Below are 24,630 nucleotides of genomic sequence, written 5' to 3'. Positions count from 1 at the left end.
ACTTATGGATTATAAAGGGAAGTGAGAGGGAGCAGAGCTGGGGGAGGGCAGGGAGGGCCACCTTACAGGGCCAGCATCCCAAAGAGGCTGCTCCACTCTGACCCAGCTCCCTGCCAGAGCATCCGACAAAGCAGCGGAAGATGGCCCAAGTGCTTGGGCCCCCGCAGCCACAACCCGGATGAGGCTGCAGGCTCCTGGCTTCAGCTCAGCCCAGCTTTGGCCATTGTGGTCCAGTGAAGCAGTGGGTGTGAGAACTCACTCTGCTTCTCCCTCTTTCTGTAAGTGTGTAAATGCGGGGCCCCAGCTGACGACAGTGTCGTCATGTCTGCTCTGAGAACTCAGCACCGTGAGAGGCGAATGTTACAGATCGGGATTGTTTTCAGGAGACAACAGACAGCGGACGCAATCCTGCGGCGTGGCTAAGGTGAACATCAGAAGAAAGTCACCAAAGAAAACCAGCAAAACCAGAGGCACGGCCGACAGGACCAAGGGCCGGGTGGGGACAGGTGAGCGGGACAAGAAGACGCAGATGACATGCCAAATGGACAAGAGATGTGACTAAGAACTACACAATCATTAACTGGAGCACAGAAGTGAAAATGAGAAATATAAAAACCCAAAGATTTATCCATTTTTAATTACCTTTTTTTAAAAGATTTATTTTTATTATTTTTTCATTGGAAAGGCAAATATACAGAGAGGAGAGACAGAGAGGAAGATCTTTCGTCCGATGATTCACTCCCCAAGTGAGCGCAACGGGCCGATACTATGCCGATCCGAAGCCAGGAGCCTCTTCCGGGTCTCCCACGCGGGTGCAGGGTCCCAAAGCTTTGGGCCGTCCTCGACTGCCTTCCCAGGCCACAGGCAGGGAACTGGAAGGGAAGCGGGGCTGCCGGGATTAGAACCGGTGTCCATATGGGATCCCGGGCGTGCAAGGCGAGGACCTTTAACCACTTGCGCCACGGCGCCGGGCCCTTTAATTACCTTTTTTTAAAAAAAAGATTTATTTATTTATTGGAAAGTCAGATATACAGAGAGGAGGAGAGACAGAGAGGAAGATCTTCCGTCCGATGATTCGCTCCCCAAGTGAGCACAACGGTCGATGCTATGCCGATCTGAAACCAGGAACTTCTTCTGGGTCTCCCACGCGGGTGCAGGGTCCCAAGGCTTTGGGCCGTCCTTGACTGCTTTCCCAGGCCACAAGCAGGGAGCTGGATGGGAAATGGAGCAGCCAGGACACAAACTGGCACCACATGGGACTCTGGTGAGTACAAGGTGAGGATTTTAGCCACTAGGTTACCACGCTGGGCCCCAGGTGTTTTCCAGTCTAGCAATGTGTTCACATGCACACATAAACACACAGAAAAATGCCATGAAAAGCATGAATTTACTTTGTTGTAAAAATTATTCAAGTCACATGGAAAATATATGATGCAAAAACTATGCCATTTCAAGTTGGCTTCATATGGAAACAAACTGTATACCTATAATTCCATTTGTCCAGCAACTTTTTGAAGTATTCTCACATATAATACATCATTGGCCCAGGGAGTTCACAGAGCAATGCAGGCTTATTCACTCTTGGCAAGGTGCGTCTTCTACTGCAGGGGCGAGTGGGTGACCCGGTGACTCAGTGGATGTCTCTGACTTGGTGGTGAAGGTTGCTTCTAGAATGGACAGGCGTCACATTTCCCTTTTTTGTGCAAGGCACTTCGGAGCCCTACACTACTGCAGCACCTGGCATCAGCCATTTCTCTAAGTGATAACTCTTAAACAACAAAAAACCACTCAACTACTATGCCTGAACATCTTCACATGTTGCTCTGGGGCTTTTCTGTTAGCAACTATTCATTATCTTTTGTTAACTTTATGGCTCAGCAGGCTTTGCATACTGTAGATGAAATCTTTGGTGGATTTTTTTTTTTTTGCAAGTATCTTCCTGAACTTTCCATGTGTTAAAACTTCACCCTTTACTGAACAGGAATTAACAATTTTGATGTAATACATCCCTCCCTGACACACCTCCCCTGTTTTACAAGAACTGTGCCCTGGGGATTTTACTCACGCTCATCTCCAGGTCTAAATCACAATGAAACTAATCTGTATTTCATGTCCATGCCTAATGTTATCTCTAATATTTACATCTTTAATAGACGCACAGTCAAACATACAAATGCTACTAAGGGATCCTGTTTCACTTTCCTCCAAGTAAAAATCCAGTTTTGGGGCCCAGTTTCATAGTCTAGTGGCTAAATTCTCGCCTTGCAAGCACTAAGATCCCATATAGGCTCTGGTTCGTGTCCCAGCTGCTCCACTTCCCATCCAGCTCCCTGCCTGTGGCCTGGGAAGGCAGTAGGGGACGGCCTAAGTCCATGGGTCCCTGCACCCACATGGGAGCCCTGGCTTCAGATGGGCCCGTCTTGCCGTGGTGGCCATTTACATGACCCAGGGATGGAAGCTCACTCCTCTGTGTAACTCTGTCTTTCAAATAAAAATAAATCTTAAAGACAAACACCCGCGCATAAGTATATGCATGCCAAGCCAAAGGAGCAGAAAACGAGCATACTTCAAGGGTGGGTCTTTAACTCATCTCTGCTTTCACCCACAGAGGAAAACTCAATGCCACCCATGGTCCCTCCTAGTGCCAGGCAGCATGAGGGCCAGTCTCTTACCACAGAAGCTGCTGCCTTACTACAGCTCCCAGAGGAGGGGAGTTTGCTCAGGAGTGAAGAAGTAGGGCCAGGACTGATGGCTCAGCTGGTTAATCCTTCACCTTCACGTGTGCGCATCACATATGAGTGCCAGTTGTGTTCTGGCTGCTTCACTTCACATCCAGCTCCCCCTCTGTGGGCCGGGAAGGCAGCAGAGTACAGCCCAAAGTCTTGGGACCCTGCATCCATGTGGAGATCCAGAAGATGCTCTTGGCTTCTGGATTTGGATCCAGCCACTGTGACCATTTGGGGAGTGAACCAGTGGATGGAAGAACTTTCTGTCTCTCCCCTCTGTAAATAGGCCTTTCCAGTAAAAATTAATACACAAATTTAAAAAGATAACCATGAAACCTCCAGATCTCATTAAAAAATAAGTCGTAAAAAAAAAGCAGAGAAATGGATAATGTTTCCTAAATTAACAATGTGTAGCTACTACCCAGGGGGAAAAAAGCCTCAAAGATTAAGGTTTTCTTTCAATTAAAAAATAAACTCAAATACCAACACATGCTTTTTCTGTATCTACAGTGAAGTCATTCATCTATGTTTTTGGGATGTTGAGCACTCCCAACATGTATGTAAGCATATGAATGAAGAACTTAATTACTTTTATTATAATCATTCTAAATATTCCACTCAAATATGCAGACTTTATCATATAGTATCCAAAGTGCTGAACTTGCAGCAAATTCAGAATGTAGTATGGGAAAGAATACTTACTGAAGTGGTTTAGGACACGCTAAAGTTTATGCTTAATTAGAAGCAGCTGACATTTCAAAGTGCCGTGTGCAGGCACAGAGGCGCCACAGCCTGTGGGCCCGCTCTCCTGTCACCAGGGCTCGGGGTGAAGGTTTTTTCCAGGTTAATTATGTATAATGTAGATGTACCATTAAGAATGATATGAATAAAGTTGAATAAAAACATATGAATTAGTACATAAAAAATAGCAAATTAACCAAAAATGGGAACAAGTCTTTCATTGGAAAAAAGGAAGCAACTGAAAGACTTAGCCGTGATATCATTTCTTTTCTGAAAATTGCTCTCTCTGTAATTTTTCATTCTATTGAAGCAAACCAAAATAAACAGAAAAAAAAATCACATTTAAAATTCTTCCAACACATAAAGAAAAAAAAACTCACCCATCAAATACAAATATACTATTTTATTCTAAGGGAATATTTTTGTTGGTTTCTGCAAGGGGAAAATCCAAAGCTACTGAAAACCAAAAAAGAACAATAAAGGTGATTTAGATGTTTCTCTTTGTGTTTGATTTTTTTCTCCCCCTAGGAAAAAAAAATGCAATTTCACACAATTTTAACAAAATAAAAATGCAAATAATGGGACACAACATCAACAGCTACACTTATGAAGAATGACCAATAATATCTTCTCTCATAAATTAATTTAGGGTTCTGAGCAATTGTGTGGACTTCATGCAATTGAAATGCTGATACAGTCAGTTACCTGGGTATTGGCTGCTCTCAGTTAAAATACACATTTTTTTCCCTTTATGGTATTTTATAACAATTTATCTAGTAGGCTAACAATATTTGTTTTTCATACAACTACAGAAAAGGGGAAATGTTAGTGTTTATACAAATTGTAAAATTCATAGTGGGAACTATTACCGCTGATGTTTCTGGATACTTTACTGGCAGACTTATAAGACAATTGAACTGTTTTTCCTTTGTATCAAACAAGGTCTAGAAGTAAGAAGTTTTCCAGTCAGAAATGACAAACACAGAATTAATCATACAGAACTGGTGTAGATTTTTTTTTTTTCACACAGTTCTTGGTAACAAAAAGTAACATTTGTTACAGGCAGAGAGGGACAGAACCATCAAGTACACAATGTCAAACGGCCTACTTAAAATTCTTAATTGTAGTTCAATGACTTCCATTTGCTAAAAAAACAACCTGCCACTCCCATTTAAAAAATTGGGACATAATGAAAAATCTTCCACGGGTAGACTTTCCAAGAGGCTTTCTAACCTCTTCCAACTTTATTATAGGGTCAAATAAATCTCAGGACTTGAAAGAAGTTGGGTGATTGGCCAACACCATCAAAGCTTTGATTAAAAATTCTGTGGGGAGGAAAACTGAGAATGAAGAAAGTAGTGACAAACTGATATGCCATACGTGTCTATGACCTGCAATCCTCATCAAACCAGCTGGAGTCTGGAACAGTGCTGTGAAACGACCTGATGGAGACGCAAGAAAGTCACTGTAACCTAGCCTCGGAATCCCTAGGTTCAAGTTTCTTAGGGCAACAAAGTCATCATCCAGATGCTTCACACACAAGCCCACAGGGCCTTTCCAGCTGTGATCTGCTAGCTCAGTAATACTGTCTGTGTGGAAGCACCCACACGTGTGCCAGAGGAAGGGGACAGATTATTCTTCTGAAATGACGAGGGCCTCCAAAAAATGGTGCAAAAGACAAGATCAGAGGGATCATTTGGGAAACAGAAAGGAAAAACAATGGGAGAAAAGCTGCCATGGGGGAAAAGAAAACAAAGAGAACTCCCATTTGTGTGTACCACAGCTCAGGCGAGGCGACAGCAGCAAGAAAGGCCTGTACCCAGCCAAGTGGGCATTCCTGGGGGGGGGTCTCTATAAACATTGCAGCACACTTGGGGTCTAATGAGCTCCACAGATTTTCTTTGCACATAATTAACTTGTGGAATATCATCCCCTTTACCTCAAATACCCCACATTCAGACTCCCAGCTGAGAAGGCTAGGCCCAGCAGGGGAAGGGACATATTACCATGTCACCAGCAGTGAAGGTCGTTTTCCCTGATGTGAGGGGCCCATGGCAAAAGCACCAGAGGCTTCTATCCTTCACAAGAGTTGGCTTGGCAGTGAATATCAAAATCAAGAACACTTCATTAACTTTCAAAAAAAAGTTGAGCATTTGTATTGGGTCTTCTTGCCTGGGTCCTCCAGTCCTCACGTGATGTCACTCTTAGCTCTGCACTGATTTCTCCCCTCTGACACAGGGCTTACCAAAGCAGTCTACCGCAGCCAAGGTTTCACTCCAAAGCTACCACTCTAAGGACTAAGGTTACTATGGTAGGATTTTATACAAGTTTTCCTTAAAAATATTCCACGATTTGTTATTCCCAAACAAAATAAGATTATGCACCACTCAGAGAAACTGGTTAGTCATTCTGAAATGTCTAAGCACTATATCACTGCCGAAGAACACTTCGCAGTCCACACTCTTTCCTGCAGTTTTCATCTGTACATCCACACCGTGGTTCAAGAGCCACCTGCTTTCTGTGACCTTAAAATCCAGACCAGAGGATGTGGACTTACACATCATCCCCAACAGCTGGATCTATTCACAGTTTGGTGCATACCAATGTGTATGAAAATAGGAACCTCATTTCCACTTTAATCTGATAATTCAACATCAGAGTCTTCAGATTTGGCTTTGGCAAGTTCTTCATGGACCTCCCGCACCATGAGGATGCGGGTTAACATGGTGTCCAGGGTCCCAGGGTCTATCGGGAATGTGGAGTACCACATGGGGCTATTCGGGACACAGGAGCGCTCAGGCTGCAGGTAAAACACATCATTCCTCTGCTTCACACTTTCAGAACTGTCCGCACCAAAAAACAAATGAATAAGAAAGGAAATTAGGGAGCAGAAAGTACAGCAAATGCAAGCCATTCTTTAACATAACGGCTTCCGGCCTTTATCCACTGGGAACTCACATCACAGACAAGCAGGGCATGCACTGGGATAAACAGGGTTACAGACATGTTCCTCCAGAAGTAACTGGTAATGTTACATCTTTTCTCACACACTCATGAAATCCAGTGTGGGCTGGAAGCACATTGTTACTATAAAGTAAGTCATGCACTGACTCAACAATAACAGTTACAACAATAACACGGTACAAAGGCACCGTGATGGAGGAACAGATCCTAGGAAGAAGCCCATGGGCCTCAATATACACTACCAAAGCCAAAATTCAACCAGTGCATTTCTTTGAGAAGAGTAGTTTACTGTGAATGTAACAACTGTAGGAACATAACATTCCTCAACAGAGGACTACTAAAACATTTCAATTCTTTTCTAGATAAATAATATAACCACTATAATACAGTCACTTAAATGTAAAGGTCAAGAAACATACATAAAGATCAAATAGCAATAATTCTACTTAGAAAAAATTTTCAGGAAAAAAATTAGGGAACCTTTTCCCTGGTTAAAAATCCAACCAGATATGGCAACGGGGGCAATGAAACTAGGTGTGAATCACCTACAGCCACAAGCCAGTTACTTTCCTATAACTCAAAAGTTTGCCAACTGCTTTCTGAGGTTCACTCGATGTAGTCTGGAGGGGTTCAACTTACCACTTTGACAGGTAAAACTCGTACAGTCGCACTGGGCATCGCAGCGGGTTGTCCGTATTCTCTGCCATCTCCACTCCCATGGGAACCTCATCTTCTTCATTGCGTTTCCTCTTGCCAACAGTTAGTTTATCTTGACATAGGAAATAATAATCAAAGATTCTATTAGACAAGACTATTCTTCAACTCTCAACATATGAGAGTTGAATGAGCTGTGGCTGGCGTGGTGGTGCTAGGATTCCATGTGGGTACTAGTTTGAGTCCCAGCTGCTTCACTTCTAATCCAGCTGTGCTAATGGCCTAGGAAAGCAAATTTCTTAGGATGCTGCACCCATGTGGGAGACCCAGAAGACAACCATGGCTCCCAGCTTGGGATCAGCCAGGCTCTTGTCATTGCAGCCATTTGGGGAGTGAACCAGTAAATTAAAGACCTCTCTTCAGCTCTCCATTTCTCTCTGTAAACTATGCATTTCAGATAAAAACAAATAATTCTTTAAAAAAACAAGTAAGAGATATCAAATGAGCTTTGCTGCATAGCCAGAATTTAGACCCTCTTCCTCCAATGCACTCATTCATTCACAAATTCCTCGGAAGGTGTCAGATGTTAATCTCAATCTTGTGTTTCTATCGTTAAGCTAAACAAAGCTCCAGTTTGGTGAAATCTACAGTCTCCTGGTCACCACAGTGGAGGCACGATGACAAAGAGTGATGTTAGTAAGGCCTAAGCTGAACCTTATATTGTCAGCAGACATTACTAGACATGGAATTCCTAAGCCACATCAACACAGCTAAAGTAGAAATCAGGGCTTCCCATGAGATCAAGAGAGAAGTCTGTGGAGCTTGTGCTGTGGGGGTGAAGCCACAGACGGGGGGCTGGCATCATGGCTCAACAGACTAACCTTCTACCTACAAGTGCCGACACCCCATACAACACTGGTTTGTGTCCCAACTGGGTGTCAGTTTGTGATCCACTTCCCGTCTAGCTCCCTGTTTACGGCTTGGAAAGCAGCAGAGGATGGCCTAGGTCCTTGGGCCTCTGCACCCACGTGGGAAGACCTAGAAGAAGCTCCTGGCTTCAGATGAGTTCAGCTCAGCTTAGCCATTGCAGCCATGTGGGGAATGAACCAACGGATGGAAGATCTTTCTGTCTCTCCTTCTTGCTGTAAGTTTCCCTTTCAAAAAAAAAAAGAACCTGAGTTCTGTGCTTCTGATGCTGGGTGCTACACTTTTGATCCACCTCTCTGCTTCATGACCTGGGAAAAGCAGCAGAAGAGGGTCAAAGTCTTTTCTTTTTGTTTTTAAATATTTATTTATTTTGAAAAACAGAGAGAGAAAGAGAGAGAGATCTTGCACTGGCTGCCTTCCTCCCCACAGGGCTACAACAGTCCACAGCTGGGCTGCAGTAAAGCCCAGAGGTTGCAGGTTTCCTGTGTGCTGTGGGTGCAGGTGTCCGAGCACTCGGGCCATCGTCTGCTGCTTTCCCAGGTGCATCAGCGCAGGAGGTCTCAGATGTGCTCCCATATGGAATATTGGCACTACAAGTTGCAACTTTACCAGCTATGCCACAACACTGGCCTGATGGCTCAAGTCTTTGAGCCCCTGCAAGAAGAAGGAGACTGGGACGAAGCTTCAGGTTCCTGGGAGTGAACCAGAGGATGGACTCTCACTCTTTAAAAAAATAAATAAATAAATCAAAAGCCCTTGTATTGTATTACCTGAAAATATTTCTACTGGGCCATTTGCTAATTTCTAGCCATCACAGTTCTGTGAAAAATGCTGGGAAAAGAATTCTCAGCAGAGTTGGTCATTTAATAAGAAACAAACACTTTTTCAGGAGAAACATCTCACAGGGGCTGAGGGTGCTCAGCAGGAAGCCACCCAGGCTGCAGGCAGGGAGAGGAAGATTTTGGGTTTTCCCAAACTCAGACTGCAGGAGAATACACAGCAGATCTGAGAACCCAAGGAAAAGGCTTCCTTCTTCTATTCTAGGTGCTGGTAATACTATCATGGAACATCCCTCCCACTGCCGACAGTAGTTGGCACTTTAACACACTCACTTCTACTTTCTCGTGGCAGGCTACCTAAACATAAAGACTGCTACTTGGGGCTGGTACTTTGGTGTAACTGGCTGCTCTACTTCCGATCCAGTTTCCTGTTAATATGCCTAGGGAAGCAGCAGAGGATGATCCAAATATTTGGACCCCCGTACCACGTGTAACCCTAGAATGAAATTCCTAGTGGGCTGGCACGATAGCCTAGTGGCTAAATCCTCACTTTGCATGCACTGGGATCCTATATGGGTTCTGGTTTATGTCCCAGCACTTCTATTTCCCATCCAGCTCCCTGCTTGTGGCCTGGGAAGGGAGTAGAGGATGACTCAAAGTCTTGGGACCCTGCACCTGTGTGGGAGACCTGGAGGAAGTTCCTGGCTCCTGGTTCTAGATCAGCTCAGCTCTGGCCATTGCGGCTACTTAGGGAGTGAACCAACAGACAGAAGATCTTTCTCTCTGTATATCAGCCTTTCCAGTAATAACATAACGTAATGTAACGTAACGTAACGTAACGTAACGTAACGTAAAGTAACGTAACGTAACGTAACATTTCTTGGTTCTTGGCTTCAATCTAGTCTGGTCCTGGTCACTGTGGCATTAGGGGTGTAAACCACAGGATGAAAGATCTCTCTCTTCCCCTCTGTGTAACTCTCTTTTAAAATAAAATAAAATATTTATTTTTTTAAAGGTTTATTTATTTTTATTGGAAGGGCGGATATACAGAGAGGAGGAGAGACAAAGAGGAAGCTCTTCCATTTCATTCACTCCCCAACTGACCGCAACGGCTGGTGCTGCGTCGATCCTAAGCTAGGAGCCAGGAGCTTTCTCAGGTCTCCCCACACGGGTGCAGGATCCCAAGGCCTTGAGCCATCCTCCACTGCTTTCCCAGGACACAAGCAGGGAGCTGGATGGGAAGCAGAGCTGCCGGGATTAGAACCGGTGACCACATGGGATCCTGGCATGTGCAAGGCGAGGACTTTAACCACTATGCTACTGCGCCGGGCCCGAAATAAAATAAAATAAAGTGACTCATTCAGAAAAATAAAACCATTACAAATACAATCATTTAGAAAACAAGGAACTATGACCTCTCCAATAGCAATTAAACAAACAAAATTAGGAAAATAGGACATAGGTAAAAAAGCAAAATAACCTTAATTCCAAAGAACAACCGAGAATAAAGTTTACACAAGGTTGAACATTACAATTTTACTTTCAGCAATTTTAATTTCTCACATTTAGCAACTATATTCTACACTTACAAGTAATAACCATGTGGATTTTGGCAATCTTATTATTTACTAAATAGTATTTAAATTAAATTTTCATTCTATAATACCAATGCTAAACTTTTCAAAATTTACTTTTTATTGGAAAGTTAGATATACAGAGAGGAGGAGAGACAGAGAATAAGATCTTCCATCCGTTGATTCACTCCCTAAGTGACCGTCACATCAGCCAGAGCTGTGCCAATCTGAAGGCAGGAACCCGGAGCTTCTTCTAGGTTTCCTATGTGGGTGCAGGAACCCAAGGCTTTGGGCCATCCTTCACTGCTTTCCCAGGCCACAAGCAGGGAGCTGGATGGGAAGTGGGGCCACTGGGATATGAACAGTGCCCATATGGGATCCTGGTACATTCAAGGTGAGGATATTAGCTATGGTGCCGGGCCCCAATATTAACCTTTAAAATATTAAAAACTAACAGTTGTTGGCTGGCATTGTGGCACACCAAGCTAAACCATCACCTGGCTGTTCCATTTTCCACCCAGCTCCCTGATAACACACTTGGGAAATCAGTGGAGGATGGCCCAGTGTCTGGGCCCTGTCACCCATATGGCCTGGCCCGGCCTGGCACATCCCCAGCTCTTCTGGCCATTTGAAGCTGGAAGATTCTCTGTCTGCAATTCTGCCTTTCATATTAAAAAAACAAAACAAAATAAAACAAACAAACAAAAACCACCACCAGAACTGTTTGCTAGAAGTTGTTTTTTGGAATGCAAGAGCAGAAACAATCTAGTCAAACTGTCACTGCTGATACAGGGCTTCCTGTGTTCAAAAGCAGTATGCCTGTGGGGCAGCTTTTAGATTCCTCTGAGATTTCACAGTGTAAGCTACAGAGATACTCAGTTACAGAAGCAGCATTACAAGTTAGGCAGGCTTTTCCACACGAGGAGCTCATTCAACTGATGTCTGTAAATTAAATGATTCTCAATCCAGATTGTGGATTTCAACTCCCTGAGACGTTTTACAAATGAAGATTACTGAGACTCTACCCAATTAAATCAGAAAAAAGGACTCTCCTCATCTTGAGGTGAGTTTTAACTTCCCCATTTAAACATTGAGACAAAGCTCTAGGCTTCTTCCCTAGCCAGAATTCACAGGTGTCCTGCCACGCCCTCCGGTTCAGCAGCCACCAGACTCCAGGAGGAGATCTCACCAGCCCCCACACACCTGGTTCTGTCTCCTGCTTCTGCAGTGGTGGGAAGAACCTCAGATACGTCATCTTGGTGCTGTACTTCAGAGTTCTGGTCCGCCGCATCACATGGGCAAAGGAAAGTTTCAAGTGTTCGGTAACATTCTTTAGTTGAAAATATTTGGTATTGAAGAAAAGAAGGGTGTTCAGGAGGACAATTGGTGAGTAAGCGCCCAGCTGTTTGCACTCCCACAAGTGTTCCTCCTCAATGCGAGAGAACATGTAACCTGGACAGAAGGGCGAATGAAAAAGCAGTGAGCTCCCGCTAAGAGCGCTAGGTAGTACCTCACATTCTAGGATGGGGAGCTATGAAAGGCAGGACTGACTGGGCCTTTCTTTACCCATCTTTCTTTTGTAGAAAAACAGAAAAAGTACCACAGGAAAAGGACAGAAGATTTCACTTAAGAAGACACTGTGAGCATTTGTGCCCTTGAACCATTTTAAGTCTTGCTGTTAAAGATGAGAAGTTTGCTAACTTTCTCTGTCAAACTCTCAGAGGAAACACTTCAGGTTTTGCCAGGCAATAACCATTAAATAACCATGATTTTGTAGAATGTAAAAAGACCGAGACATTACATGAAACAAGCAGTTGTGGCTATATACCAGGAAAACTTATTTACAGACAAATTTGAATTTTATATAATTTTTCTATCACAATGTATTAATTCTTTAAAAAAAATCCTTCCTCAATTATTTGGAAGTAAAAGGCCAATTTTAATGCACAGACTATACAGAACCAACTAGATTGGGTCCACGGACTTCAATTTGCCAATGGCTGATCAGTCTTATTTAGCCAAGATCAGCAGGCAGGGGACGGCTTCCCTCCCATCTTCACTTTGCTGTAACATGTGATGTTCCCTGTTCTTCCAAATCAGGGGGTTACAGGGGAGCCAAGGTGAGCGCCTGCATCAGCGCCATCACCCTTCTTCCTGCTTCCCCTTCACCTCGGCTTCCCTTTCGCTGCTCTGTCTGCCATCTATTCTTAGGTGATCACACACATACACAACTTTGTTCTTTCCCAATCTGTGCCCCTAGCCTCAAAATGAATACAAAACACATTAAACCATCATATTTTTCAGGATGCTTCAGGGAACCTAGCAGCCTGGTCGCCAGGACACACGTGAGCTAAAACTGACCTCTCACTTAGAGCTGAGCAGCCTGAGACCGGGGGTGGGGGATTACTCTGAAGCGGTCACAGACAACTGAGGGCAAGGCACTAACTGTCTTGGCAAAGCTGAAAAGGCCATTGTACCAAGGAGAATGCGCGGCTTCACCCACCTACTCGGTCAAAACTGACTTCCACATAAGTTCAAGTGATTTTTAAACATGTCTAAACATGCACTGTACATAGCAAAAGTTATGCTTTTACTAAAATAATAAGCAAAGACTTCTTTCTCAAAAGTGCACATCATAAAACACTACAGAAATATGAAATAAACAGCTTATAAAATAATTATAAAGCTAAGGCAATTTAAGAAAGTATATCATGAAAACAATCAAAATAATAAAATTATCCTACCATTAGGAAGTATTGTAGGTTCCCAAATTTTCAAGAGTTTGGTAAGCTCAATCATAAATCTGGAATAGGGCTCAGTAAAAATGTTATCTATTCTACCATTTTCAAACAGGTACTACAAGGGAAAAAAAAACAGGAAATACACATGTTGATATAAAGAAAATACAGGTTAAAAATTACTGTAGTTTTTCCCTTAACATTTGTCCTTAGAATATTATCAACTATATCAAGCCTCTATGTATTTAATTTCAAAATAAAAAACCTCCAGTTAAATGCCCCTTCCACATCAGCTGACACTGTCCTTAGCACTGAGCCTGCACAGGCTTTTTGTTTCCTTTTTAAGATATCGATACAGAGTGATTATGACTAAAAAAGAATTCCTCACTCGATTTGTGAAATTGATATTCTCACACATACTTTCAAACAAATTTTCCCCTACATTATAATAATAACTGCAGATGTGGTTCCAGATTTCTGTTTTACTATAAAGTATCATTTCCTGAAATAACAGTTATTCTCATGTGACCAAAGAAAACTCCAACATAAATTCTGTTTATGAGGAGCTCTCTCTCAACACAGCGCTCAGCAGAAAGCCCACATCTAATTACAGGACCCGAGACCCAGCGACTGTGCCGAGCAAGCCCCACGCTGCAGCACAGCCATCTGGGATCAGCCTGGGCAAGACACACGGTCCACGGCCTGTCAGGGCAGCACGTGAGAGAACTAATCAACGGGGAATTACCACAAACAGTCTTTACCTGCACCCATCATAGTTTCCTGCACTTCTGCCTATATCCATTTAAATTTATTCTAATAAAAGTTATACACCAACTGTGTATTTTTATCAGGTCTTATCAAAAGCAACTTATGATCTCTCTCTCTCTTTTTTTTAAGATTCATTTGGACCCGGCAAGATAGCGGTGTGGTTAAAGTCCTCGCCTTGAACATGCCAGGATCCCATACAGTCACTGGTTCTAATCCCAGCAGCCCTGCTTCCCATCCAGCTCCCTGCCTGTGGTAGTTGTTCTTCTTCCTCTTCCTCTCTCTGTCTCTCCTCCTCTCTGTAGATCTGACTTTGCAATAAAAATAAATCTTTTAAAAAATAAAAATAAAAGGGGCCGGCAGCATGGCTTAGCAGCTAAAGTCCTCGCCTTGAACACACTGGGATCCCATATGGGCACCGGCTCTAATCCCGGCAGCTCCACTTCCCATCCAGCTCCCTGTGCTTGTGGCCTGGAAAAGCAGCCGAGGATGGCCCAAAGCTTTGGGACCCTGCACCTGCGTGGGAGACCCGGAAGAAGTTCCTGGCTCCCGGCTTCGGATTGGCATAGCATCGGCCGTTGCACTCACTTGGGGAGTGAATCATTGGACAGAAGATCTTCCTCTCTGTCTGTCTCTGTATACCTGACTTTCCAATAAATAAATAAATCTTAAAAAAAAATAAATAAAAGATTCATTCATTTATATTGTAAAGTCAGATCTACTGAGAGGAGAGACAGAGAGGAAGATGACCTGCCTGCTGATTCGCTCTCCTAGTAGCCGAAACAGCTGGAGCTGAGCCAATCCAAAGCCAGGAGCTTGTTTCAAGTCTCCCCCATGGGTGTAGCATCCCAAGGCTTTGGGCTGTCCTCGACTGCTTTCCCAGGACACAAGCAGGCACCTAGACAGGAAGCGAGACCGCTGGGATTAGAAATGGCACCCACATGGGATCCTGGGTGCAAGTTGAGAACTTTAGCTACTAGGCTACCACAATGGGACTGCAATTTGTGATCTTTTTGTCAAATTATGAAAAGGTTACTGCACAGTAGTTTTATTTTTCTTTTAACACATTTTTAAAAAGACTTATTTATTTGAAGGGCTAAGAGATTTTCTATCCACTGCTTCACTTCCCAAATGGCCACAATCATCCTGGGCAAAGGCAAAGCACCAGCGATCCACCCAGGTCTCCCTTAAGGACGGCATGTGTCTGCGTAATTTGGCATTAGCAAGGAGCTGGATAGAAGCAGAGCAGCTGGAACACAAAGTGATGATCCAATCTGGGATGGAGGTGTTGCAGTTAGCAGCTTAACTTACTATACTACGATGTTAACCCCCCTCTTTTTTTTGAAAATAAAATCATTTCCCCAAAAAGTGTATTTTCAATATGGAAAAAGTTTAAACACAGGAAAGGTAGAAGACTACTCAGACACACATTCATAAAGCCAATTACAATCAATAGTCAAAGATTTCTTATTTGAAAATTTTAATTTATTTGCATTTTATTTTAAATGCAGAGAGAGGAAACACACACACACACACACACATTCTTCCATCCATTGGTTCACACCTTCCAAATTCCTGAAGCCAACAGGGATTGGCCACGTGAAAGTCAGGAAGCAGACACTGCACCCTGCTTTCCCATGTTGGCGACAGGACACAAACATTTGACCCTGCTTCCCAGGGAGTACATTTGCTAGACCGGAAGCTGAGGAGGTGGGACTCTAATGGACAATCAGATATGAAATACAGGCATCCCTACAACTGTCATGGACCACTAGGCTAAATATTTGCCACACTGGGAACAGTGTTATTTATTTGAAAGGCACAGTCAGAGAAAATGTGTGCATGTGGGAGGGTGCTGGGGGGAGCTAGCGGGGGCAGGGAGGCACAGGTGTTCTATCTGCTGGTTCACCCTGCCAAGCCTAAACAGCTGCCATCGCCAGGGCTGGGTCAGGCTGAGCCGTGCTGACCACCCTCTGTTGTTTTCCCGGATAAACCAGAAGGGAGCTGGACTGGAAGTGAAACAGCTGGGACTCGATGGCACCACTGTAGGCGGCAGTGGCAGTTTAACCAGCTATGCCGCATGCCAGCCTCTCCAGGGTAGTTTTGTACGTGGTCTTTTATACACACAGAGTTGCCACTTATAAAATGAACCACAGGGTGAAGACTGAGCTCAAAACTCCTGTCCCACTCTGTAACTTTGCCTTTCAACTAAATCCTAAAAAACCAAACCAAACCAAAACACACACACACACACCCCAAACTTTCCTCTTAAGAATGCAACTAACCGGGCCCGGCGCGGTGGCGCAAGTGGTTAAAGGTCCTCGCCTTGCACGCCCGGGATCCCATATGGGCGCTGGTTCTAATCCTGGCAGCCCCGCTTCCCATCCAGCTCCCTGCCTGTGGCCTGGGAAAGCAGTCGAGGACGGCCCAAAGCTTTGGGAACCTGCACCCGCGTGGGAGACCCGGAAGAGGCTCCTGGCTTCGGATCGGCATAGTATCGGCCCGTTGCGCTCACTTGGGGAGTGAATCATCGGATGGAAGATCTTCCTCTCTGTCTCTCCTCTCTGTATATCTGCCTTTCCAATAAAAAAAATAATAAAAATAAATCTTTAAAAAAAAAAAAAGAATGCAACTAAGCTGGGGCTAGTACGATGACATAGTAAGTAAGCCTCTGCATGTGGTGCCAGTATCCCACACGGGGCCAGTTGGAGTCCACTGGCTGCTCCACTTCCCAGCCAGTTCTCCATGGCCTCCTGGGAAAGCAGCAAGGAATGGCCCAAGGCCTGTAGCTCCTGGACCTATGTGAGCCACCTGGAAGAGGTTCCTGGTTCCTGGCTCCTGTCTTTGGACTGGCCCACTCTAGCTGTTGAGGCCATTTGGAGAGTGAACCAGTAGATGGAAGATCTCTGTGAGTCTATCATCTCTCTGCAAATCTGACTTGTGAATTAAAATAAATAAATAAATCTTAAAAAAAAAAAAGAAAAAAGACTCTAAGTTCAAGCTACTCTTAGTGAGAACTGTATTGCAGCAACAGTAACTAGAAAATGGAATATAGGAGAGTCAACCATCGGATGGAAGATCTTTCTGTCTCTCCTCCTCTCTGTAAATCTGACTTTCCAACAAAAATACATTTAAAAAAAAAAAGAAGAAACAGCTTTTAAAGTCCACAATAGAAATTTGTAACAAAACTGCCATTTCAATTCATGTGGGCATGAATGTCATTTACATAACTGGCTACCCATCACAAATAATGATTGGGGGCGGGGGGGAATACCAGTCTATAAAAAATTGTACCATAAAAATAAAAAATTCAAAACAAAAATTTAACAAACAAATTGATTATCAGAATAGACTGTCAGCATGTATTAAGCTACTTAAGTAGACTGCAGCAGACTTAAGCCGCTGTTGCCCTGCAACACAGGCATCTTAACGGGTATTAAATTAAGTTCCAGTCACTCCACTTCCAATCAAGTTCCCTAGGAAATTATGCCTGGGACAGCAGCAGATGTCACAAGTGCTTGGGCCCCTATATCCACATAAGAGACGTGGATGAAACTCCTTACTCCAGGTTTCTGCTGGTCACCTTAGGCATTACCACATGGGCAGTCAAGCAGTGCATGGAAGATCTAGATCTACCCTCACCTCCCCTCAACTCTTGCAAATAAATAAAAATGAATTTAAAAAAAGAAAGAAAGAAGTCAACTTCAGATGGACAAGACTGTCAACTTACAAAACCCAATACCTTAGAAATGACAATTTAAGTTTTATGAATTCAAGAAGACCATACTAAGCAACACACACACACACAAAAAATCCTGGATCTACAAAGAATACATATGCATAATAACTAAGCAACAGGAAATCAGAATTGCAAAATACAACATAATACAACTGAAAAGACAAAAATATAATAGGAATTTAAATACCCGTGTTATAGATAATATTCCCAATATAAAACAATCCTTCAGAAATAAGGGAAAACCCAAATGAGAAACAAAATAGATTCTACTTTACAAAAGGAACTTACAAAATAAAGAACAATCCATTCATTAGAACAATCAAACTTAAACAGCAGAGTGCAAAAGGGCATTCAAGAAACGTGCACACAGGGTCAACATGATGGCTAATTACCCACCTTCAAGTACTGCCATTCCATATGGGCACCAGTTTACATCCTGGCTGCTCCACTTCTCATCCAGCTCCCTGCCTGCGGCCTGGGAAAGTAGTAGAGTATGGCCCAAAGCCTTGGGATCCTGCACTTGCAGGAAGGCTACAAAGGGACTCCGAGCCACTGGTTCAAGTTCCTGCCATTGAGGTCATTTGGGGAGTGAATCAGCAGATGGAAGATCTTTCTCTCTGTGTCTCCTTCCAATGAAAATAAATAAATCTGCCTTTCACATAAAAATAATTTTTTTTAAAATGAAAATGAAGTGTATACACAGACACACGCTACTGTGAAATTACAAATCACTGTAGCCTTTCAATTCATTTGAGTTACATAGACAGGAAGAGGAGGAGAGAAAGGAGTAGGAGATAGAGATCTCCATTTTTTGATTCAGTTGCACAACTACCAAGGTCGGGCTGGATCAGGTAGAATTCAGAAGACAAGCACTTCTTCCAAATCTCTCACATGGGCGGCAGGGCCCCAAGTATGTGGGTCACTTTCTGTTGCCTTTTCCAGGCCATTAGCACGAAACTAGACTGTAAGTAGAGCAGTCAGGACACAAACCTGTATCTATATGGGATGCTAGCATCCTCATACCATGTCACAGTACTAGCTTTACTGTAATCATCCTTGAAAGGAATCTAAAAATATCTTAACACTGAAAAGGAATATGCTGTAACCTGAGTATTCAAATACTAATTCATAAGGTATATAAACAAAAAGTTACATAAATTAGTAGAGTTGCTAAAAGTTATACAGAAAATCTTCAAAAGAAAAAAAGATAGAAAACATCTATCTAGCCAAAAAATTTTAATCACTTTGCCAAAGAGATGTCTCTACTTCTATCTTCATTGCAGTACTAGCTACAATAGTCAAACTAGAGAATTAACCAAGCGCCCATCAGCAGATGAATGGATAAAGAATATGTTTTCAGGGGCTGATACGTTGCACAGCGAGCTGAGCCACCACCAGCAGTGTCGCTATTCCATATAAAGGTAGGTTCGTGTGCCGGCTGCTCCAGCTCTGATCCAGCTCCCTACTAAAGAGCTTTGGAAAGCAGAAGATGGTTCACATACCTGACCCTGCCACCCATGTGGAAGCCTGAGATGCAGCCACCTTCTTTGGTTTGGCCTGGCCTTGCTTATTGCACTCATCTGGAGTGTGAATCAGCAGATAGTGGATCTCTCCATTTCTTCCTCTAACTCTTTCAAATATAGAAATAAATCTTTGAAAACTGAAAATATGTCATACATATAAGGTGTTCTCAAAAAGTTCACAAAATGTGTATTATGAAGAAGTTGTGCATGAGTTCAAAAATCTTGCATATAAATATGTAACTTCAAATTAGTAAGAATCTTGTGAAGAAATACGTTTTTAAAAAACATCTATTTATTATTTATTTGAAAGGCAGCTGGGGGTGAGAGAGCAGAGAGAGATCTTCCATCTGTTGAATGACTCCTCCAAATTGCTATCACAGCTTCAACTGAGGCTGAAGCCAGGAGCCAGGAGCTTCCTCCTTGTCTCCTGAGAAGGTGCAGGGGTCCATGCACTTGTACCATTTTCCACTGGTTTCCCAGAAGCTTCAGCAGGAAACTGGACAAGAAATGGAGTGGTGGCTAGGACGTGGGATGCTAGCACTGCAAGCAGCATCTTTACTGGCTATGCAACAGTGATGGATCCAAAATATAACTTTTAATTTCATTTTCCCGCAAAATTTTTGTAGCATCCTTTCTAACAAAATGGTCAGCCTAGAAGAAGGAAGTTACATCATTTACACCAACATAGAACCGGAGAGCATAATGCCAAATAAAACAAGTCAGGCACAGAAAGAAAAATCCCACATGTTCTCAGATACAGAGAACATAAACATTCGAACTCCTAGAAGCAGAAGGCACACCAGGGATGAGGGGTGCCATGGGTAGAGGACAGCCAGAGGACAGCAGGGATCGGGAGGAATCAGTAGAGACCTACTATTAAGAAGCCCTGGCCATTGCAGCCATCAGAGGAGTAAATAACCGGATCGCATATCACCATGTTCACCTCCCTCAGACCCTCCAAAAATGCTTTGAAACGAATAAATAGATCTCTTTTAAAAAGTGATGCTGACCCTCAGCTGTATGCAACTACCTAGGTTGCCTTGTAACCAGGCAGGTGTTACACTGCAGGAGAAAAGCAGCCTAAGCTAGCCGCCTTTTGAGCATAGTTAACGCAAGCTCTGTGTTAACTATACCAGAGCGGAAGCACAGTTCCCTTTGTTTTTTTTTGTTGTTGTTTTGTAAGATCTGGGGGGAAAGGGACAAAGTGCCAGCCAGGACCACCCGACTGCCATCACTGCCACCCCTAGTGTGGTTGGGGGGCTGTGCTTCACTAGGAGATGGGAGACAGAGGATGGGGGACTGAAAAGGGGAAGGAATGGGGGTCACTGAGGGCTTGTTTTGACAAACATCATCTCAGGGGGCTTGCACAAACCAGGTCACTGCACCATAGGTGGTCAAAGGAGCTAAGACCCAGAGATCAGTAGAGGGACTCTGGAGGCCAAAGCACCAACCCTCACACACAGGAGCAGAATTAGGGTCACACTGGGCCAAGTTAGGCTGCAGGACCCCACTGGCATTCACAAAGAGCCGTATCTGGGGTATATTCTTGTAGGGGTTCTTTTGAGTTCTCCTAACTAGGCCACAGCATCCTTTGGCAAGTGTTAGGCTGGGGCAGGTCACGCAGGGCTGGCTTGCAGCATCTGCTTTGAGTGGGCCTAGAAGGGGATCCTTGGGGATACTCCTGCTAGGTTGCAGCATCCTCCTGTGCATCTGAAAGGTGAGGCTGAGGGTGGGCCAGGCCAGGCTGGAGCACCCACCAGCATATGCAAGAACAGGAACTGGGTACTGTGGCCTTGACACCAACCCACACCCTTTCTGGATCTCGGCTCTCTCTGGTGGGTGCTACAGCCAACCTTCACCTGGCCCAGTCCCAGACTGGATCTCATGTCAATCAGTGGGTGCTATGACCTTTAAAAAAATGTACATGTTTTAGGTCCCTAATTAGCTATAAACTAAGCAAAGCAAAATCTACTAAGAAACATCGAAGCTTTTCTAACTATTTAATGTCAGGAAGGCATATATAGAAAGACACTAACCATGCTGCAGAAAGTGGAGATGGAGACAGAGAAATTTTCTTTGCAATGTATGTTTTCGCTGTTCTTATGGTTACTGTGAGAACACACTACTTTTGTAATTAAAACACAATCTTCTGGAGAGGGGATTTGGAGAGGAGGTAAGGGAAATCCCAGGGCCAATGGATTTGTATCATAAAATAATAATAATAAAAATAATACAACTAGTGGAACAAAAAAAAACCCCACAATTTTTAAAGAATAAATACATGTTTAAAATATACTAACATACCATATACATATGACAAAATAACAAAAAAAAAAAACAATCAATAGATTTCTACCATCTAGAGATTATAAGCATTGTATACATTCTGAGCTTATTTTATGTTACCATGTATTAATACCACTATGCTAACATGCAGTAATAAACACATATAATTTATAGCTTCATTTTGTCCATTTAATACTTAACATGAAGTTACTAACCACCACATTTTAGGCATGGAGGTTATGCAACATTTTACATAATGATTTCTACAGTTCAGAGTACCATATAGCCTTGTAAACCTGAATCACGGACAAAAAATGCTCAAACTATTCCAGAAAGTATATACTAACTGCTACCAAATATATAGAAGAACCCTCAATTCACAAAATTTTAACACGTAGTGACATAATTTGATTTCAGACAATGAAATATCTATTATTTCAACAGAGTATTATTTAAATTTGCATTTAAAAACTTCAAATGGAATTATAGTCACTACGTTGCTTGTGTTGTGTAAGGTCACTTCTGCTCTTCTTGTCCATTTACCTAAAAGATGCACTGTCCCCAAATTCTGTGACTCTAACACTGTCAATTTACTTACAAATATGACTACAGATTTTTACATCAGAGCTAGTGGTGTATTATGAAGAAAGCATATGAGCAATACCAAACAACCATTATATATTTTAATCCTTCATATTAATTCCCAAGTTCTCTCAGAATAATTAAAAATGCAACCCAATTTACAGCAATTATTTAATTTAGTACCTGCTGAATTCCAAGGCACAAATATAAGATACTGTCTGGATCATATTTTTCACCATTTGGCCTCCGCACCTCCTGGATAAACTGGCATAAGCCCAAACTCAACTCGGCAAAAGTACAAGACAGAATATCTTCCTTCAGCTTGACAGAGCGAACTACGGAAAGAGAGAAAACATTTGAAATCTTAATTTACAATAAACACAGTGACCTGACTACTATCAAACAGTGATGTATTCCAGGTATTGTGAGCTCATGGATTAAAGACAGGTCCCAGTCTTAGGGATTGGCTTTAGTTAGGGAAAATAACAGGAACTCAACCATGTCTTCAAAATGCTATCATTAGAATATATCCAAATTATTCTAAATTTCATTCTTCTGTAATCTTTTAGAAGTTTCATTAGAGATTATGGAAGAACAGACCTAACAGGTTTTGGTTAAACAGCATTCAGGGAAAAGAAAATAAGAATATTAAACAGGAAACAGGTTAGATCTGGAATGAAGGACATGACATTGAGCCAGATTTCATAAAGTGAGAAAGTTAAAACATGTAGACAGGTAAAGAATTCCAATGTGAGAAAACAAAAAGATTTCCCAAAGCATAATATTCTAAACACTAGTATTAAGTGACAGTGGGGAACATGTGTTTCTAAGATCTGAAGAATGTGGAAAATGAAACACTCTGAAGCATGTACAGTTCTGAGAATCTCTACACCAAAGAATCCTCTTGCTACGGCTTGAACAGGAACCAAGTAGGTGTTTCCACACCAAAGCCCTAAATTCATCATATCAAGAGGGTGGAACCTTAATCCCATGAGGACAGTAACAAGGGGGTCCTGATGCAGGTCCTTAGGTCACTGGTGGTGTGCCTTGCCCAGGTTGGTTATAAAAGCTGACTTGGACTCTTCTTTTCTCTTGCCACCTCATGGCTAACCATGTGATTTATCCACCACGCGTGCTGTCATCTCATCTGCTGTGGAACCCTGGCCATATTGTATCGAAACTTTGAAAGCTTCAGAACTGAGTTAAACCATCCCTCTTCTACTCTCTTGTAGCAGCAGCACAAAACTGACTAATGCACTAATTTCTTCAACTCAGATTTATTTCATTTTAAAACCTTTCAGGACAGGTGAGGCATGAGCGCTTCATCAGCTACTGTCGGCCAATGAGTAGAGGGTGCGCCCTGCCCTAGACTGTTTAGAAAGCAGCAAGGACCATCTTAACTTAGGCGGTCGCCTGCCAATGGGCTCTGCGGACTTGGGGGTAACGAATTATTACCTAGGGACATCCATGGATAAGGCCATCATGCGTGCAAGTGAGGAATGAATTCTGAGGGTCATCTAACAACTGGGGCACTGTACTTGCGGTAAGCGAGGGGACTGTGACTGCTGGTATGGAGGGGAGAGATTAGAAGATCTGTATGGGTCAGACTGATTCACCAGCCCACATGGGAGTCCTGAGACGGGCTTGTTAGTGCAGAGCAACACTGGCCACTACATGCCATACCACATGAAAGCTATGGCTGGGGGCTGTCTAGCCATAGACCAAGTACCTGATTGAGTGCTGGAACAGGGGACAGGTCACATCAGGCAGGGCCATGACACTAACCAGCAAACGAGAGAACCAGGTCCGGGGGTAGACTCTGTGGGAGGTAATTGGGCCCAACCCTATGGAAATACAAGTCCCACTGGTGGTGGTGATAGGCTGAACTAGGTGTGAACATGGAACCCGCCAACACTTACGGATACTGGGGCCGAAAATAGTCTGGGCAAGTCCAAGCTGCAGCACCTGCATGTGCATCCTAAAACAGGGTATGGGGTGGGCCACCCACAACATCTACCAGTTCATACGAAGGCCAAGATGGAGGAACAGGCTATGCCAGACAAGCACCTGCTGGAGCATGTAAGAGCTGGGTCTAGGAGTGGGCTGAGTGGGAGAACCTGGGAAACTCTGCTACAGGGCCATAGCTACCACTGGTGAACACATGTTCCAGACCTAGAGGTCAGGCAAGCTGGGCAAGGTAACCCCATCCATTGGCAAGTGTGTGGGTTGGTTTTGGAAGGGGGTGGACCTTGCAGGGCTGAGCAGACCTTACCTCATTGGTGAGGGCAGGAAGCAGGCTACAGTGCAGGTCATGCCAAGCTAGGGTATCATACCTACTGGTTTACATGAGCCAGGGATGGGAGCAGACTGAGCAGAGCCAGGTTGCAGCACTCACCAGCGAAAAGTTGGGACTGGGGGGTGGGGGAGCTGGCTAGGTCAGGCCAGCTTGCAACATCTAAAGGCAAAGACTAAGACAGATGAGGGGCTATGCCAGGCCAGTTCAGAGCAGCCACTGGCATGTGTGAGATTTGTGGCTGGAAATAGGCCTGGGTTGAGGAGATAAGGGGATGCCCTGCTGGGCTACGCTTCCCACTGGTGAACACGAGGGACAGGATGGGGCTGCGGTCAGGTC

General features: G+C 43.5%; 1 protein-coding gene across 2 annotated transcripts in view; it reads right to left on the bottom strand.

Moving 5' to 3' along the window:
- Nucleotides 1–3,858: 3,858 nt before the first annotated feature.
- The window catches only part of ZMYM4 (zinc finger MYM-type containing 4), a 132,418-nt gene continuing 111,646 nt past the window's right edge, over nucleotides 3,859–24,630 (bottom strand). For both annotated transcript variants that reach the window (XM_040974189.1, XM_040974190.1), the window contains exons 26-30: nucleotides 22,182–22,333; nucleotides 13,110–13,221; nucleotides 11,569–11,817; nucleotides 7,071–7,200; nucleotides 3,859–6,310 (exon numbers count right to left, since the gene is read on the bottom strand). In XM_040974189.1, the coding sequence (XP_040830123.1) occupies nucleotides 6,103–6,310; nucleotides 7,071–7,200; nucleotides 11,569–11,817; nucleotides 13,110–13,221; nucleotides 22,182–22,333 (851 nt within the window). In that variant the 3' untranslated portion in view covers nucleotides 3,859–6,102. The remainder of the gene's footprint in view (nucleotides 6,311–7,070; nucleotides 7,201–11,568; nucleotides 11,818–13,109; nucleotides 13,222–22,181; nucleotides 22,334–24,630) is intronic.

Source organism: Ochotona curzoniae, unplaced genomic scaffold, assembly GCF_017591425.1.
Source record: "Ochotona curzoniae isolate NIBS_2020 unplaced genomic scaffold, NIBS_Ocur_1.0 contig_2404, whole genome shotgun sequence".
Taxonomy (NCBI): Eukaryota; Metazoa; Chordata; class Mammalia; order Lagomorpha; family Ochotonidae; genus Ochotona; species Ochotona curzoniae.
Note: the sequence above shows the minus strand (reverse complement) of the source record. Positions and strands in the feature narration are given on the sequence as shown.